The sequence below is a fragment of the Triticum urartu genome, chromosome 3 (genome assembly GCF_003073215.2).
Source record: "Triticum urartu cultivar G1812 chromosome 3, Tu2.1, whole genome shotgun sequence".
Lineage (NCBI taxonomy): Eukaryota > Viridiplantae > Streptophyta > Magnoliopsida > Poales > Poaceae > Triticum > Triticum urartu.
Window position 1 is genome coordinate 118172318 of NC_053024.1, and position 14290 is coordinate 118186607.

Sequence of the window (14290 nt, forward strand, 5' to 3'; positions counted from 1 at the left end):
TCCCTGCTGGATCAGTCCCAACCTTGCGCGTCATGTTTCCAAAACAAAGACCTTGTTGCAGTGGTCAACGGTGTTACTGAAACAAAGCTCTTGCTGCAAAGAAGGATTATACATAGAGATGCTTTGCAACGTCACCAATGTTTCCGAAACAGATCTATTATTGCAATAATCACTGATATGTTTCTCAAACAAAGTTCTTGTTGCAATAGTCTCTATTGTTTCTGAAACAAGACTCTTGCTGCAAAGATGGTCCTAAGCTGAGCAATCTAGATTGGACGGCTTGCGAGGCGGCGGATCTTTTAAAAAGATCCGCTGGCCGACGCGTAGCACGCGCCTTCTTTTTAACACATGTCTAGTTTTTTCAATACACATTCTACATTTATAGTAGACACGTGGAACATTTTTTATACACGTTGAAATTTTCAAATATATGATGTATACTTTTTCTCAAATACTTGTTTTGAACTTTTTTTCAAATAAATGCTAAACATTTTCCAAATACATGTGATCATTTTTTAATGGCAAGTAATTCTTGTATTGAACTATGTAAACTTTTTTTACATTGTATGCTTTTTTTATTAAAATCATGAATATTTTTGAAACATGTGAATATTTCTTTTAAATGTCACATAAATTTTTTGGACGATACTTAAATTTTCAAAAACCTACACAAACATTTTTTACATTGTATAAACATTTTTTTAAAATGTCACGTACATTTTTTCTGAAACAATGAGCATTTTTTTGAAATGTCATGTACATTTTTCTGAATGATATGAACATGTTCTTGAATTATGCAAAAAAAATACATTGTTAAATAGTTTTTTAAATGTCACAGACATTTTTTTCCAAGTGTTATCCTTTTTTATGTCACAAACATTTTTTTTCAAATGCTATCAACATTTTTTTAAGTTGCATGAACATTCTTTTTGCACTGCGTGAACATATTTCAAACGAGCAATTAATTTTTTTAAGATTTAAATAAAATCTGCATATATTTCAGAAATATAAATAAAAGTAATAAAACTAAAAAGAAACGTCCATTTAAGGGGCCTGAGGCGAGGGGTTCTTTCGTCTAAGCCTCTCCCTAGGCCATATGATATGCTCCCTCTGTTCCTAATTATAAAACGTTTTGGCAGTTCAATTTAAACTGCGGAGGTAGTACTTCCTGAAGATGAAACGGGTATAACCAAACGACTGAATTTGAGGGGTAAATGGCAGGCGATGGATCAACCAAACAGTCCAGTTTTGCGTAATTCGAGTGAGAAAGAAGACACTGACGATGCAGTAAACAGATCAGGAGCAACTCAGTCAAAACTAGTCTTTGCCCAATTCAGTACTTCTTTTCAAGAGAAAATCCAGTCTTGCAATTAACCAGTTACATCGGTTTCCATTTCCAAAACGGCAAAACTCAAATCACATGCAAAATCTACAAGCTGAAACCTAATCCAACCGGTCAGTGGTTTATAAAATTCTTACACATAGGGGTCCCTGCTGGTCAACAACACGGAAGCCACTACTCTGCGAAAATGGGCCGAAAATCCCAGAGTCATCTCCATTCTCCACGAATTTGCACTTCTGTGCATGGAAAACCAAATCATTTCCAGATGCTGATATGTATAAAAAGCAAGTTCACATGTTAGCAAAACCTGAGGGTGACATAAGAAAGAAAGGTGATCATCAAATAGTCACACGTGATGAAAGTTGAAAAGTACCGGGCACAGATGTCACCAAGATGCAAAGCTCCCAGGAAGCCCGTGATGGAAGTCAGTGGATTGTGACTTTGTGAGGCAGGATAAGCTGAAGCCGCGCAACTTGCACATTTGCTCACAGGATCCAGAAAGCAGGATATTTCTTTCTTGATACTCCCAGGCGAAGGCAAATAAGCAAGACATGGTCAATTTCAAGTGGTTGTAAGTTTCCAGTAACAGCCACGCGTCGCAAGAAAGGTGCATGAAACATCTACAACCATGGAGATAATGTATTACTGTGTATAAGGCTTATTTCAACTTAACTAGTAGTAAAGTAGTGATCTAAAACGTCTTATATTAGTGTACAGAGGGAGTATATTCTTATTATTTAGATTGTCAGAAGAGGATATATGAAATAGGAAGCGACACAAATAACACAAGGTTCTTTACCTGTGATCAACGAGAAAAAATATTTAATGTCTGGTAGATGATTAGATTGCTCAAGGATCAGAAAGTAATGATACTAGTGGTGACTGGCCTTTATTATTGCCCAAGAAAATGGTCCCAGGCATATTGAATAGACCTATCTACTGACCAGAAGAAGTATACAACATAACTGCCAACATGCAGAGCATGGGAGAGGATGCTAAGAGCTGTAACAGCATTTAAGCTCACTTCAGTTGTTACTTTGACAGCATCACAAAATAAAAGCAAATGGAAACATTTCTGGTTAGCTACGCAGCCAAAGAGAAGAATATTATTGAATCCCCTATTCTCATAGTGTAAACTAATCTTTGCGGCGGCACAAGATTTTAATTTTCCAATGAGCCCAGGACCCTTGCGAGAAATTAATCGTAACAATCCTTTATCTTCAACTAGAATGTTATATCCAGTTTTTCATTTCGGAGGCCAGTAAAATGCTTCCAATTACTTCACGGCAAGATCAGTACTCCCTCCGATCCGAATTAAATGATGCAATGTATAGAGGTTGCATCAATTAATTCGGATCGGAGGGAGTAGCATATATCATGACTTTACGCAGGCAGCAAAGCATATTCTTTTTACCTTGGGACTAAAATTTCACTTCACTACTATGGAGTCCCTCCCTACAGACAAAGTTAATGGGTGAATTACAGAAAATGATATTTCATCATATGAACTTCCAATTTTTTTACTTATAATTAATTATGCCTATAATTCTGCATAACCTGTCTGTGAAATCTGAAAAGAAATACTTTCCAAAGGACTGCAAACATCATCTCCTAAACCCTGACCACACTAGGTAATGGTAAACCAAAACAGTTACAGCCCATTCATAGCGAACCTACCAAAACCATGAACAGTAGACTCAGACCACTTGTTTGTTTATTTTCATGTAGAAACAAAAAAGAACAAATAAAAGGTCACTATCTTTTAATGGCCACATCAAGGATCTCACTTCCGTTGCTTCCTCCATCCTCTTCTTTCTTGGAGCCAAGCCAAACTCTTATTTATTCTGCACAACCAATACTTCAACACAGAATAGTACCATCCATGAAGGTTCAAAGGCATGGCAAGACTAAAATCCTCTTCAATAATCCAAATAGCCTGTAGGAACTAGGATCGACGGTAAGATACGCCCTGCTTCATAGATACTACAATGGATAATATTAGCAACATCTTCCACAATGACCTACTCCCATCTCTAGGAGCAAGAGCAAACCAATCTATCAAGTTGAGAAAATTCATCATTTCTCCCTATGATTCCCGTTACAGGTAAAATCACACTCTTTACTTTCTCTCGCATCATATATGTATGTGTACACAAATACTTAGTATAGTCTTCCACTCTTGTGAGTCTGCAGGATCTGGGAAACGTTCTTGCTTGTGCTCGTTGTTTATTCAGCATGGATCTACCCGTTTGAGCTAGCATTTCTGAGACATCTCTCATGGAAGCTTTTCCTAGTTGAGAACATTGTCAACAGCTTCTTCGCAATTGATATTGTTCTCACCTTTTTTCTAGCGTATCTTGATCACAAGTCTTATCTTCTAGTGGATAATCCAAAAAGGATTGCAGCTAGGTTGGTACTTGCACCTCAACCGTGTCATTCTTAATGGTAAAGCACATGTGCAAAGCTAACAATTTGAACAACACTGACATGAGCCTGTACACAGATATCTCTCTTCCTGGTTCATTCTTGACGTCTGTTCCACGATTCCATATCAACCGTTTGGGCTACTCTTTAACAAGCATGGAAATGGCCTTGCCTATAGGACACTTAACATGCTTCGATTATGGCGTCTCCGACGCCTCAGTGCTTTATTTGCCAGGTATGTGTCGTTTTATTATTTGAAACTTGAAAATAAGAGAACCGAAAATTACTAAGGTAAATCGCCCCTCTAGGCTTGAAAAGGATATCCGATTGAACTACTACTGGATAAGGTGCACCAAACTAATTTCTGTAAGTTTGCATCCTCTCCTCTCCAAGTATGAAACAAATTGATGTATTACTGCCCTGATGAATGAAACATAACTCTGCATGTTTGACTGAGCATTGCAGGTTACTCTTTTTGCAATACATTGTTCAGGATGTTTCATTTACTTAATAGCTGATACATATCCCGATCCATCAAGAACCTGGATAGGAGCAGCAATACCAAACTACAGATCAGAGAGTCTATGGATTCGATATGTGACAGCAATTTATTGGTCCATTACAACACTCACAACAACTGGTTATGGCGATTTACATGCGGAGAATCCAAGAGAAATGTCATTTTGCATATGTTTCATGCTATTTAACCTGGGATTGACAGCATACCTCATTGGTAACATGACAAACCTAGTTGTCCAGGGAAGTTGCCGTACCAGGAACTTTGTACGTACTCTTCCAAATACCTTTCAAGATTTGTTTTGTCATTCTGTGATTGTTGATATTCCTGCCTGGCTTTACATAAGGATTGGAATAAGAAACCGAAATGGAAGTAAGAAGCATGTGAACTTGTTTGTACCGTGCAGACTAAGTTAGGGTACTGTTTCCCTAACTTCATAGGAGCGAAGTTAGAGGAGCCAGTTCCACGTAATACATATGGACCTTATAGACTGTAGGTCAGGATAGGCTGAAAAAACAAATCACAGCATGCTTATAGATACTCCCTCCGTCCCAAAATAAGTGTCTCAAGCTTAGTACAACTTTATACTAAAGTTAGTACAAAGTTGAGACACTTATTTTGGGACAGAGGGAGTATGTCACTAGCATGTCCTGGCTCTGGACTCCTAATGGCTTAAGGTCATGCATGTTCAGATACACATGAAAACTCTGGCTAATTAAAATGCATGTAGATATACCTGAATGTGTACGGCTCACATGTGTTCACATGCATAGAAGCAAGAGCTTTATTTCAAGAGTATCATATACTGTTTTATTCCTCCTAACCTTCCTGTCTTCAACTCTGCAGAGAGATACCATCCATGCTGCCTCTCGGTTTGCTGCAAGGAATCAGTTACCTGAACAAATTAGGGATGAAATGCTAGCTCATATCTGCCTGAGGTATAAGACAGAAGGGCTGAAACAGAAGGAAACATTGGATAGTCTCCCCAAGGCAATTCGTTCAAGCATAGCGTGCCATTTATACCTCCCTGTCCTAGAAAAAATATATCTTTTTCATGGTGTTTCTTTTACTTGCAGGCTCCAATTGGTATGAACACAAAAATAGTTACTTATTGTAGAGCAAGTGTAAAATAGTGTACACTGAATATCATCAACGTTTAGAAGGTAATATGTTATCGCCTACATGTAGGTTACCACAATGGAAGCAGAGTACTACCCACCAAGAGAAACTGTCATACTCCAGAATGAAACGCCTACAGATGTTTACATATTAGTTTCAGGAGCAGTGGTTAGTCCAACTATAAGATTGATGATTGTCAAGATACTGCAGTTTCTTACAACCATGCATACTAGTGTAACTTGTGCTATTTTGTTTGGCAGGAAGAACGGATAATGATTGATGGGCGAGAAAAGGTAAGAGATGACACATGATCATGTATTTTAAAGGATACAAGTTAATGCAGAATCTGATATGTATCATTACAAAATCCAGGTTGAGAAACTACTATCAGGTGGTGACATATTTGGTGAAATAGGAGTTCTCTGCAACATTCCCCAGCCATTTACATTCCGCACGTCCAGAATTTCACAACTATTAAGGCTTAACACAACAGTGCTAAAAAACATTATTCAGGAAAACAAACACGACAAGGAAATTATAATGAACAATCTTTACCAGGTGAGTTCACCAGCTTTTTTATAATTATGGCATCATGTTTAGATAATTGAGTTGTTTATATAGAACGAAATTAGTATTCTTGTGCATTTGGCAGAAAATGAACTCGGATCAAAGGTTCTCTACTGACACGATGGAAGTATGCGAAGAGACGCTCGATCAACACTTTGGAGAGTACAACGGATGTTTTGCATCCAATCAGGTCAACATAAACAATGAATCAAAAGCAGGAGAAACAATAAGACTGGCTTGCAGTGAAGAACGTTGTAAAGAACTCAATGAATCAGACAGACATGGAGCAATTCACAGTACTACGGAACAGGGTTCCTTTAATACAAACATTGATTTTCCTGATAAAGGTGAAAGTATGGAAAATCATGTTGCTACAAGTCAGCTTACGGACAAATGGAAGGCAGATGAGCATGAACATACATCGACCGACAACTGCATGACAGGATATGGAGGGGCTCGAGAGAGGTTCAAAAACATACGGCAAGACACAATATTAGGGCAGCCAAAAATCACAGATAAAATGCTTACATGCTTAGTTGCTGGAGAACTCCAGGAGATCACTGATACACGCACAGAAGCTGGTTCTGTGGTTTCAGAAAGAAAAAGAGTGACAATTCATATGCATCCACAACAGAACAAAAGCTTAGCAGTACCATATGCAGAAGTCATAAATCTACCAGAATCTCTGGATCAACTTTTCGGCATAGCTCGTAAGTATCATATAATTCAGATGCATGATTAAGAATTAACGTCCAGTATAGGAGGGTTTAGCTTCTTATAGCTTCTCAGCTATTTTATGGATAGGGGCTTCACCTTGTCAGTGCAGATGAGGTTGCTTAGGTTTCTCATAGCCTATCGCTATTCTGACTTGGATTTTATATGAGAATCGAAAGGAGTTGTATAATGCGGGATCATGACCAGAACATAACTTTATCACACAGTATTGGTTAGCAAACCACTACATTGTGATAAGCTATGCTAACATAACTTTATCACACTACAAACTTAACTTATAACTGTTCAAGTAAAGTTTATGTTTGTTAACTACTCCTACACCTGATTTTTTGTTTAACTGGTCACAGTACGTCAAGTGTTGCCCATATCCCCAAAGCATCAGGCCCAGGCCCTAGCTAACTCTGATTTTAATATACTAAGTCGATGAATCAATGCCCCACAGGGTTTGTATTAACCCCAAATAGCTAAAGCCAGAACCTTCTGGCATCTGTCATTTGTAGTTGGCATCATACATGAATATTTTCCGGATTTAGTTGCGCCCTGTTTTAGTTTTGGAAATTTTCAGTTCCTTTGCTTCCCCCCTTAAAAATGAACAGTAATTGACTTAGCTCAGTGATCAAGTCTGTTGAAATCAGCCAGTAATTGTAGTACCATAATAGTGTGAAGGCCCCGTTACAACTCTCCTAATGCCAGAAACCAGCATTGCATAGTCTAATCATGCAGTGCAATCCTTCTTTTAGTGTGAATGTACTTATCCTGCATTTTTTCTGTAGGTGAGAAGTTTCCGGGTTATTGTCCTGTGAAGCTGTTCAATCAAGATTTTGCTGAAATTGACGATATAACAGTAATTCGAGATGGTGACCAGTTGTTTCTTATGGAAGTTTGATTAAGGATGCTCAAAAATATAGACTGTGGAAAGAGCAATGCATAGTATATGAAGTAGGACTCTCATTTGAGGAAGTTGCCTAGATCTCAGCAAACAGGAATCGAGCGACTTGGTGAAATCATGAAGAAAATGCCACCCAGGAATCAGTGGGAGACTTGGAGTTACGGTTATAGACTAGCTAAATGTAGATACGAAGATGTGATGGAAACAGTTTTAAATCTGTTCTGCAGATCAAATGTTTGGGGAGGGTAGACCTCCGCTGAATTGGTCGTTTTAGGGAAGAATATCACTTTCAGGCAACAAATATTAGCAATATTGAATGTTTCACCAAGATAACTAGTCAAAAAAATGGATGATAGACATAAATTCTACAGTAGCTAACTGAGGTACTCTGACCTTTTAATTGTTAGCTTGTGCGCTTTGAGACTGCAACTATTTAGATGATAATGATCCAAAATGGTCAAATTCTTCAACAAATTAGTACGAGTGAAAACTGGAATTTCATGTTATGGCAACTGAATAGCTACTTCATTTTTCTCGGCAGATAATAATAACTCTGGGTGTTCAAATTGGAAGTCATTAGATATCACACTCACAGCAGCTAGCTAGCTATATCAACTTTGCAAAACTGCTACTGTATTTAATTAGTGCACTAAGAAAACTAGTTTCAGCATGACCAGCAGATGCGGTGAGAGATCATTCAACGACCAAATTTGACGACTATGCACAGTAAATCACACAGATCGAAATTAGCTACTGTACTTCAACTCACCAAATTCATGAACTGGAGATAAGAAGCCTGAAAGCTCAGCTCATGAAACAAATTCCATTTGAGGAAGAAGCGTACGCAACGGGACTTACACAATCCGTTCGCCGCGGCGACTCCAGGACTCAGCGACCACCCAGCAGCGCAATGCGATCCGAAGTTCCAAGCCTGCCAGTCTCTCACGGCCAGTGCAGTGCGTCGCGGTGTGGGAGGCTGGCGCCCGTAACGCGCGCTGGGAAGGGGGACGCCGGGAGAAGGCAGGTGCGCATCCGCGGCGGCTGGTGAGGTTTCTAGAAGCTTCCGTTACTGGGGACGAACGGCGGGCGAGCGGCGGCGGCGGCCGCGTGCATATCGAATAACCCAAAGCGCACATGGGATTTGCTTGGGATAGCAACTGAGTGTCCAGCCACCGTTGGATGGTAAATCAACTGTCGAGCAGTAGGCCATCTTTCTACTTCTCCTAAGAGCAACTCCAATGAGGCGACCCATTTCATACGCTCGCGTCCGTTTGAATTGGCGCGGACACAAAAATCGGCCCAACGCGCCGATCCGAACGGACGCGCGTCTGTCTGCCGACCCATTTCCGGCCCATTTTTAAGTTAGATTTGCGTCGGCGCGGACACAAGACGGAGCCCGCCGGTCGGTGGCAGCCACCACCATTCCCCCCATTTTCCCCAAAAATCCCCCGCCCGCGTGCTCCCGCCCCACCTCCCGTCATGGAGGACGCCATCGACCTCGCTGCCGCCGCCGGCCTCGCCTCCCTTACCTCGTCCGGCACCCCGCCTCCCTCGCCTCGTCCGGCGCCCCCGCCCCAGCCTGGAAAGGCAAGCCTCGTGCCCCGCGCAAGACCGCTGCCACGGCAAAGCCAAAGAAGCCGCTGATGCCCGCACAGCGGGTGTGGGAGTCGGCCAAGAGGAAGGACCGGAGGCACGCCGCGGACGCGAGAGATGAGACCGCCGCGCAGGCCGCCGTCGCCGCCGCCACGCAGCAGGAGATCACCAACGCCCGCGTCACGGCGGCAACGAGGAGGCGCTCTACATGCTAGGGTTAAACCCTGGCCAGCACGGCCTCCTCAACGCCGCCATCGCCGCGGCCAGCACCGGCTCATCTGCGTTTCCTTGGATGGTGCTGCCCGACTCGCCCCGCGCGTCGGCTTGCAACCCGGTGCCCGGCTTCCACGTGTACTCGCAGGCCTCCCACCTCTCCGGGGAGTGCTCGCCCGACGTGAGCGTGGTCGCGCCTTCCACGCCCGTGCCTGCACCCATCGACCTCAACGCCACCCCGGTGGCCGGTGGCTCGTCATCCGGTGGCGCGAGGAAACGTCTGCGGCAAACGCCGACCGGCGTGCTCCCGAAGGCCCGCAACCTGTTCGAGGGAATGTCGTCCACCATCGACGAGGACTACATGCAGAACCTCATCTTCGAGGGCGGTGCGCCGGCCGCTGGCTACGATCTCGACGAGACACAAAGCCAGGACAGTCGCGGGCCGTTCACGCCGGGCGCTGACTATGATCCCGATCAGACGGCCTTCATGCGTGATTAGGTCGGCATCGACCTGGACGGCTTCCCACTCGACCACGAGTTCTCGGACGACTACGGGCTAGAGGAAAAGGACGAGGGCGACATCGAAGTGGAGCCCTTGTTCGAGGACGAGCTCGTCAACCAAGCCGCCGACCCTAAGCCAAAGCGCAAGAGCAAGCGCATGAAGGCATACACGGCGGCCGAGGACAAGCTTATTTGCTAGTGTTGGCGAGGCATTGGACAAGACCCCAAGACGGGCGCCGAACAAAAGCATTCAACCTTTTGAATTCATGTCCATCGAGAGTTTCATGAGCGCAAGAAGTTTCCGCCTTACCAACTTGTGAGCACGCGCGGGCGGGTGTCCATTTTCAAGCGATGGAGGGTGATCCAACAAGAGGGCAACAAGTTTTGCGCCACTCTTGAGAGCATCAAGGCCCGCCCCGTGAGCGGCATCGGCATGCAAGACATGGTATGCTAGCAAGCCACCCTCTTTTGTGTCATCAAGTTCATGCTTGTGTGTTCATTTGCATATCATTTGCCCATATGCTTGCATGGAAACATTTTGTAGGCATTTCAAGCTTTGGAGGCATTCAAGGTTCAACACAACGGCAAGTGCTTCAACCTCTCCCATTGCTTTCGGGTCATCAAGGATGAGGAGAAGTTCAAGGCGCAATATACCACCCTCAAGTCGCGTGGGGGGAAGAAAGCCATGGAGGAGGTTGGGGAGGGCAAGCCGGCACGGTCGCGGGGAAAGACCAACTCCAAGAAGGAGGACAAGCGGGATGCGGCATCCAACGCCTTGATCGCAAGCGTGGAGGGCATGATGAACAAGAAGGACTCAAGGGAGGAGGAGCGCCGGCGTTTCAAGGCGGAGCAAATGGACGCTTTCATGGAGATCCAAAGGAGGAGGCTTGAGATGGATGCGGAGAAGCAAGCCAAGATGTTCGAGCTCGAGGCGGAGAAGCAAGCCAAGATGCTAGAGATCGAGGCCGCTGTCGTGGTTCTAACTCTGACAGTGATGTAGGGGGGTGTGTATGGAGAGGCTAGATCTCAGCTATGGAGAAGTTGTAAACACACCAGAATGTACGAGTTCAGGCCCTTCGCGGAGGAAGTAACAGCCCTACGTCTCGGTGCCCGGAGGCGGTCGATTGGATTATAGATGTGTGAATAACAGGGGTGCGAACCCTTCATACTGAGGAGGGGGTGGCTTATATAGAGTTCGCCGGCCCTCTCCTGCCCTCAGTAATGCAGGGTTTAAGGTACATTAAGATTGGGCGTTACTAGTAACGCCCCTAATAAAGTGCTATAATGACCATAAAGACTACTTAAAGACCGACCGTTTGCCTGCAGAGTGACTTTAGATCTCCTGGCAGTCGAGTGGTTGGCTTCATGGTCGAGTGATAGCTTCTTGGTCGAGTGTCTTGAACCCGTCGAGTGGGATACCTTCAAGTCGATTGAAAGGTGACTTCTTCTAGGGATGTCCTTGGGTAAGGCTCTTGGACAGGTCCGTGCCCCTACCCTAGGTACATAGCTTCATCATTAGCCCCCGAATGGATCGAGGTTAGAGTGGGGAAAGAGTTGGGGATCTTTCCGACTGGTTCTTTGGGCTACATGAGTGCCTCGTTTTGGATCAATCGTCACGGATGACGTTGCCAACTCCTTTCAGTCGCCTTGATCCATTCCAGGCCTTTCGTCGAGTGAATTACCTTGCTTGTGAAGCTCCGAATGATGGTGCTAAAGGGATCTTCTGCCTGATGAATCGTTCTGCAACCCGCGGATTTCGCGGGGTTTGAATTTCGGGAAGCGCGCGGGACGGGAGCGGCCGTAGTAATCGGATGTGATAAGGCGGAAGCTCCTCAATTTCCGCGCCACCTTTTTCGCCACGTACTGCGCGCGCGTCTGCTGCGGGATTTGACGGGATAGCCTGGGCCTACCAGTCAGCCACTCGGAAGCGGTCTCTTATAAGCCGTCGGCTCGGGGTTTCCAAACAGTGCGCTCTCTCCTTTCTTTCTCCCTTCACAAGTTCCTCCACCACCTCCGCTCTCACCCTAGCGCCGCAGGCCCGTTCGAGATTTGCCGGCGACGATGGTGAAGGACAAGGCGCCTGCTCTGGAGCGCGCGAAGAAGGCGGCGGCGTAGGGGAAAGGGAAGAAGTCTGCTCGGGGCGGATCTTCCTCAAGGACTGCTCTGCCCAGAGGCTGGATCCAGGGCGACTGGATGCCGTCGGTGATACGGCAGGAAGACCTTGACGACATGGTCGAGGGGGGAGTCATTCCCCACGAAGCTGCGCGTCTCCCGGGGGGAGAGATCGAACCCCAACCTCGTGACGGTGAGTGTGTGCTCCTAGCCACTCATATCGACCGCGGCTTTTCTCTGCCTCCTCATCCTTTTTTCCGGAGCTTTCTAAACTTCTTCGGGGCGCAGCTCCACCACTTCACTCCCAATTCTATCGTGTATCTCGCTGCTTTCATTTCCTTGTGTGAGGGTTTCTTGGGTTGCCGCCCCCATTGGGGACTCTTTAAGCACATCTTTACTTGCCGTTCCCAATCGGTCAAGAAGGCCAAGTCGAGTGACGAAAGTACGCAGGTGATCCAGCTGTGCGGGGGCCTGGCGATCCAGACGAGGGGAAAAAGTTGTTTTCCATCTATCACTTTCCCAGAGTCGGTCCGTGGTTGGCAGGCGACCTGGTTTTACTGTCAAGACCAGGCGACCCCAGGACAGTCGACTGGGCTTCCCCCTTTCTCTCTCGACCGAGCTGAAAAACCTGCTTCTCTGAAAGTGACGCCGGAAGAAAAGGCCCAAGTCAAAGTGCTGGTTGGTCGAGTGGTTCAGCTTGTCCGCGATGGCGTGACTGGCATGGACTTGCTGGAGGTCTTCCTTCGGAGGCGCATCCAACCGCTCTAGGCTCGTGACCACCCGATGTGGCTGTACTCGGGTCTCGACGACACCACTCGGATCCACCCGGAGGAGGTCACTGATGAGATGTTGGAGGGGTGGCTGTCGAGCATCACAGGAAACAAAGACAACCCCCGAGGAGCCAGGAGGGTTGCTCCACTCGACAACTCGTATGAAGTAGACCAGGTCTGACTTTATGCTCCTGACTGGGATCCTGTTTTCTTCATTGGTCTTCTTTGAATTGGTCGATTGACTTTTGTCTTGTCTGTTGTTTTCCAGGCAACTACTGAGATGCACTCGACGCCCAACAGGGCACAGGAGCCAACTGAGGAAGGGGAGGCGAGCGGAGGTGAGAGTGGAGACGAACAAGGCGAGTGGGAGTCCGATGGCGAAGGAGAGGGAGACGACGACGTTGACTCCAGCGAAGAGGAGGAGGAGGAGGTTGAACCCCCCCCCCCCCCCCCCCCCCCCCCGTCCGGAGAGGCGATCCAAGCTTACACACGATCCAGCGCAGGAACGTGGTAAGGCGACTGCTCCTGTCGGGCAGTCGTCGAAACGCCCTCGGACCTCTTCTCCTACGCCGACCGAAAAGGCTCCCAAGCACCCACGCGCGACGCCGTCCAAGCCGCCAAAGGCTCTGCCGAAGATGAAGATAACTGTCCCCACCATCTCTGGGTAATAATAAAACTTGTTTTCCTTTGTCGACCGTGGACAGATCCTTGGTCGATTCATTGAGCCAACTGACTGACTTTCGAGATTTGCAGTGCTGCTACTTCTGAGCTCTCCGCCAAGGACGACGATCAAGAGATGGAGGATGCTGTTACCTCCAACCCTGGTACGATTACTGATGTTCTGCCTTGAGTCGACTGGACATTTATTGCAACTCTGGTCGATTGAATTTTTTTTCTTGTAGCTCCTCCTCATGTTATCAACCTCCCGGATGACGACGACGTGCCGCTGAGAGTGAGAAGGAACAGGAGAGCGTCGGCTGGCGAGACCCCACAATCCACCCCGGCGCCTGAGGCCGTAGCTCGAGACGGTGGTGAAACCACTCGGGCTTCTGTGACTTTCGCCATTCCTCTGACGAGTGTGCGGCCCTCGACGTCGACTGCGGATCCGTCTTCACTTTTTTCCGCGTACCCCGTCCCTGAGGACCAAGCGGCTGCCGCAAAAGAGGCTATACGCCAGGCGGGGATCATGATGGAACAAGTGAAAGTGGCTCGGGAGGCCAGCCAAGCAGCTTATGACGCGAGTTCGGCTCTTCAGAGTAACGTCCAGGTCAGTCGACTCAACACTTTGGTCTGTTACGATATGCTGTTTGAAGAATCTCTTTTCCGAAGATCTTTATATCTGTACACCCACTGGGTGTGTCTTCCAATTCTTGGACGAGTGGGGGCACGCTAAGTGCACCCACTGGGTGTAGTCCCCGAGACTACGGTGGACTGCTGGCAGTCGACTGTAGTCTTTATATTGTGTTGCTGTAGCTGTATTTCTTCACTCGATCTGGTCAGGCCATGTC

At 46.2% G+C, this 14290-nt stretch overlaps 1 protein-coding gene and 1 long non-coding RNA gene across 7 annotated transcripts; one reads left to right on the forward strand and one right to left on the reverse strand.

The window, feature by feature from the left end:
* Window positions 1-1307: 1307 nt before the first annotated feature.
* Window positions 1308-8777, reverse strand: LOC125543218. Of its 5 annotated transcripts, none has more exons than XR_007298347.1 (6): window positions 8452-8777; window positions 6498-6553; window positions 5020-5160; window positions 4493-4614; window positions 1716-2797; window positions 1308-1610 (listed from the first exon to the last, which is right to left on the reverse strand). It is a non-coding gene; the product is annotated as an uncharacterized LOC125543218 (long non-coding RNA). The 5 variants fall into 5 exon arrangements; XR_007298348.1 differs by lacking the exon at window positions 6498-6553 and having other exon boundaries at window positions 1716-1962; window positions 2757-2797; window positions 8452-8771; XR_007298346.1 differs by lacking the exon at window positions 6498-6553 and having other exon boundaries at window positions 4493-4618; window positions 8452-8776.
* Window positions 2920-7950, forward strand: LOC125543217 (potassium channel KAT2-like). 2 transcript variants are annotated; one of them, XM_048706487.1, is made up of 11 exons: window positions 2920-3446; window positions 3536-3751; window positions 3846-4001; window positions 4075-4132; window positions 4232-4549; window positions 5130-5369; window positions 5472-5570; window positions 5663-5695; window positions 5775-5960; window positions 6055-6679; window positions 7478-7950. In XM_048706487.1, exons 1-11 carry the CDS (start codon window positions 3331-3333, stop codon window positions 7588-7590), a joined length of 2160 nt encoding a protein of 719 aa, XP_048562444.1. In that variant the 5' UTR covers window positions 2920-3330; the 3' UTR covers window positions 7591-7950. The 2 variants fall into 2 exon arrangements, with proteins under 2 accessions (XP_048562444.1, XP_048562445.1); XM_048706488.1 differs by having other exon boundaries at window positions 4075-4113; window positions 4306-4549.
* Window positions 8778-14290: the final 5513 nt, after the last annotated feature.

What these genes read in the sequence shown, in the direction of transcription:
- LOC125543217 (XM_048706487.1), top strand. Translation starts at nt 3,331, where the DNA reads ATGGATAATATTAGCAACATCTTCCACAATGACCTACTCCCATCTCTA. An exon ending in TAATGAACAATCTTTACCAG is followed by an intron (nt 5,961 to 6,054) that starts GTGAGTTCACCA and finishes TGCATTTGGCAG; the next exon opens with AAAATGAACTCGGATCAAAG. An exon ending in TCAACTTTTCGGCATAGCTC is followed by an intron (nt 6,680 to 7,477) that starts GTAAGTATCATA and finishes TTTTTTCTGTAG; the next exon opens with GTGAGAAGTTTCCGGGTTAT.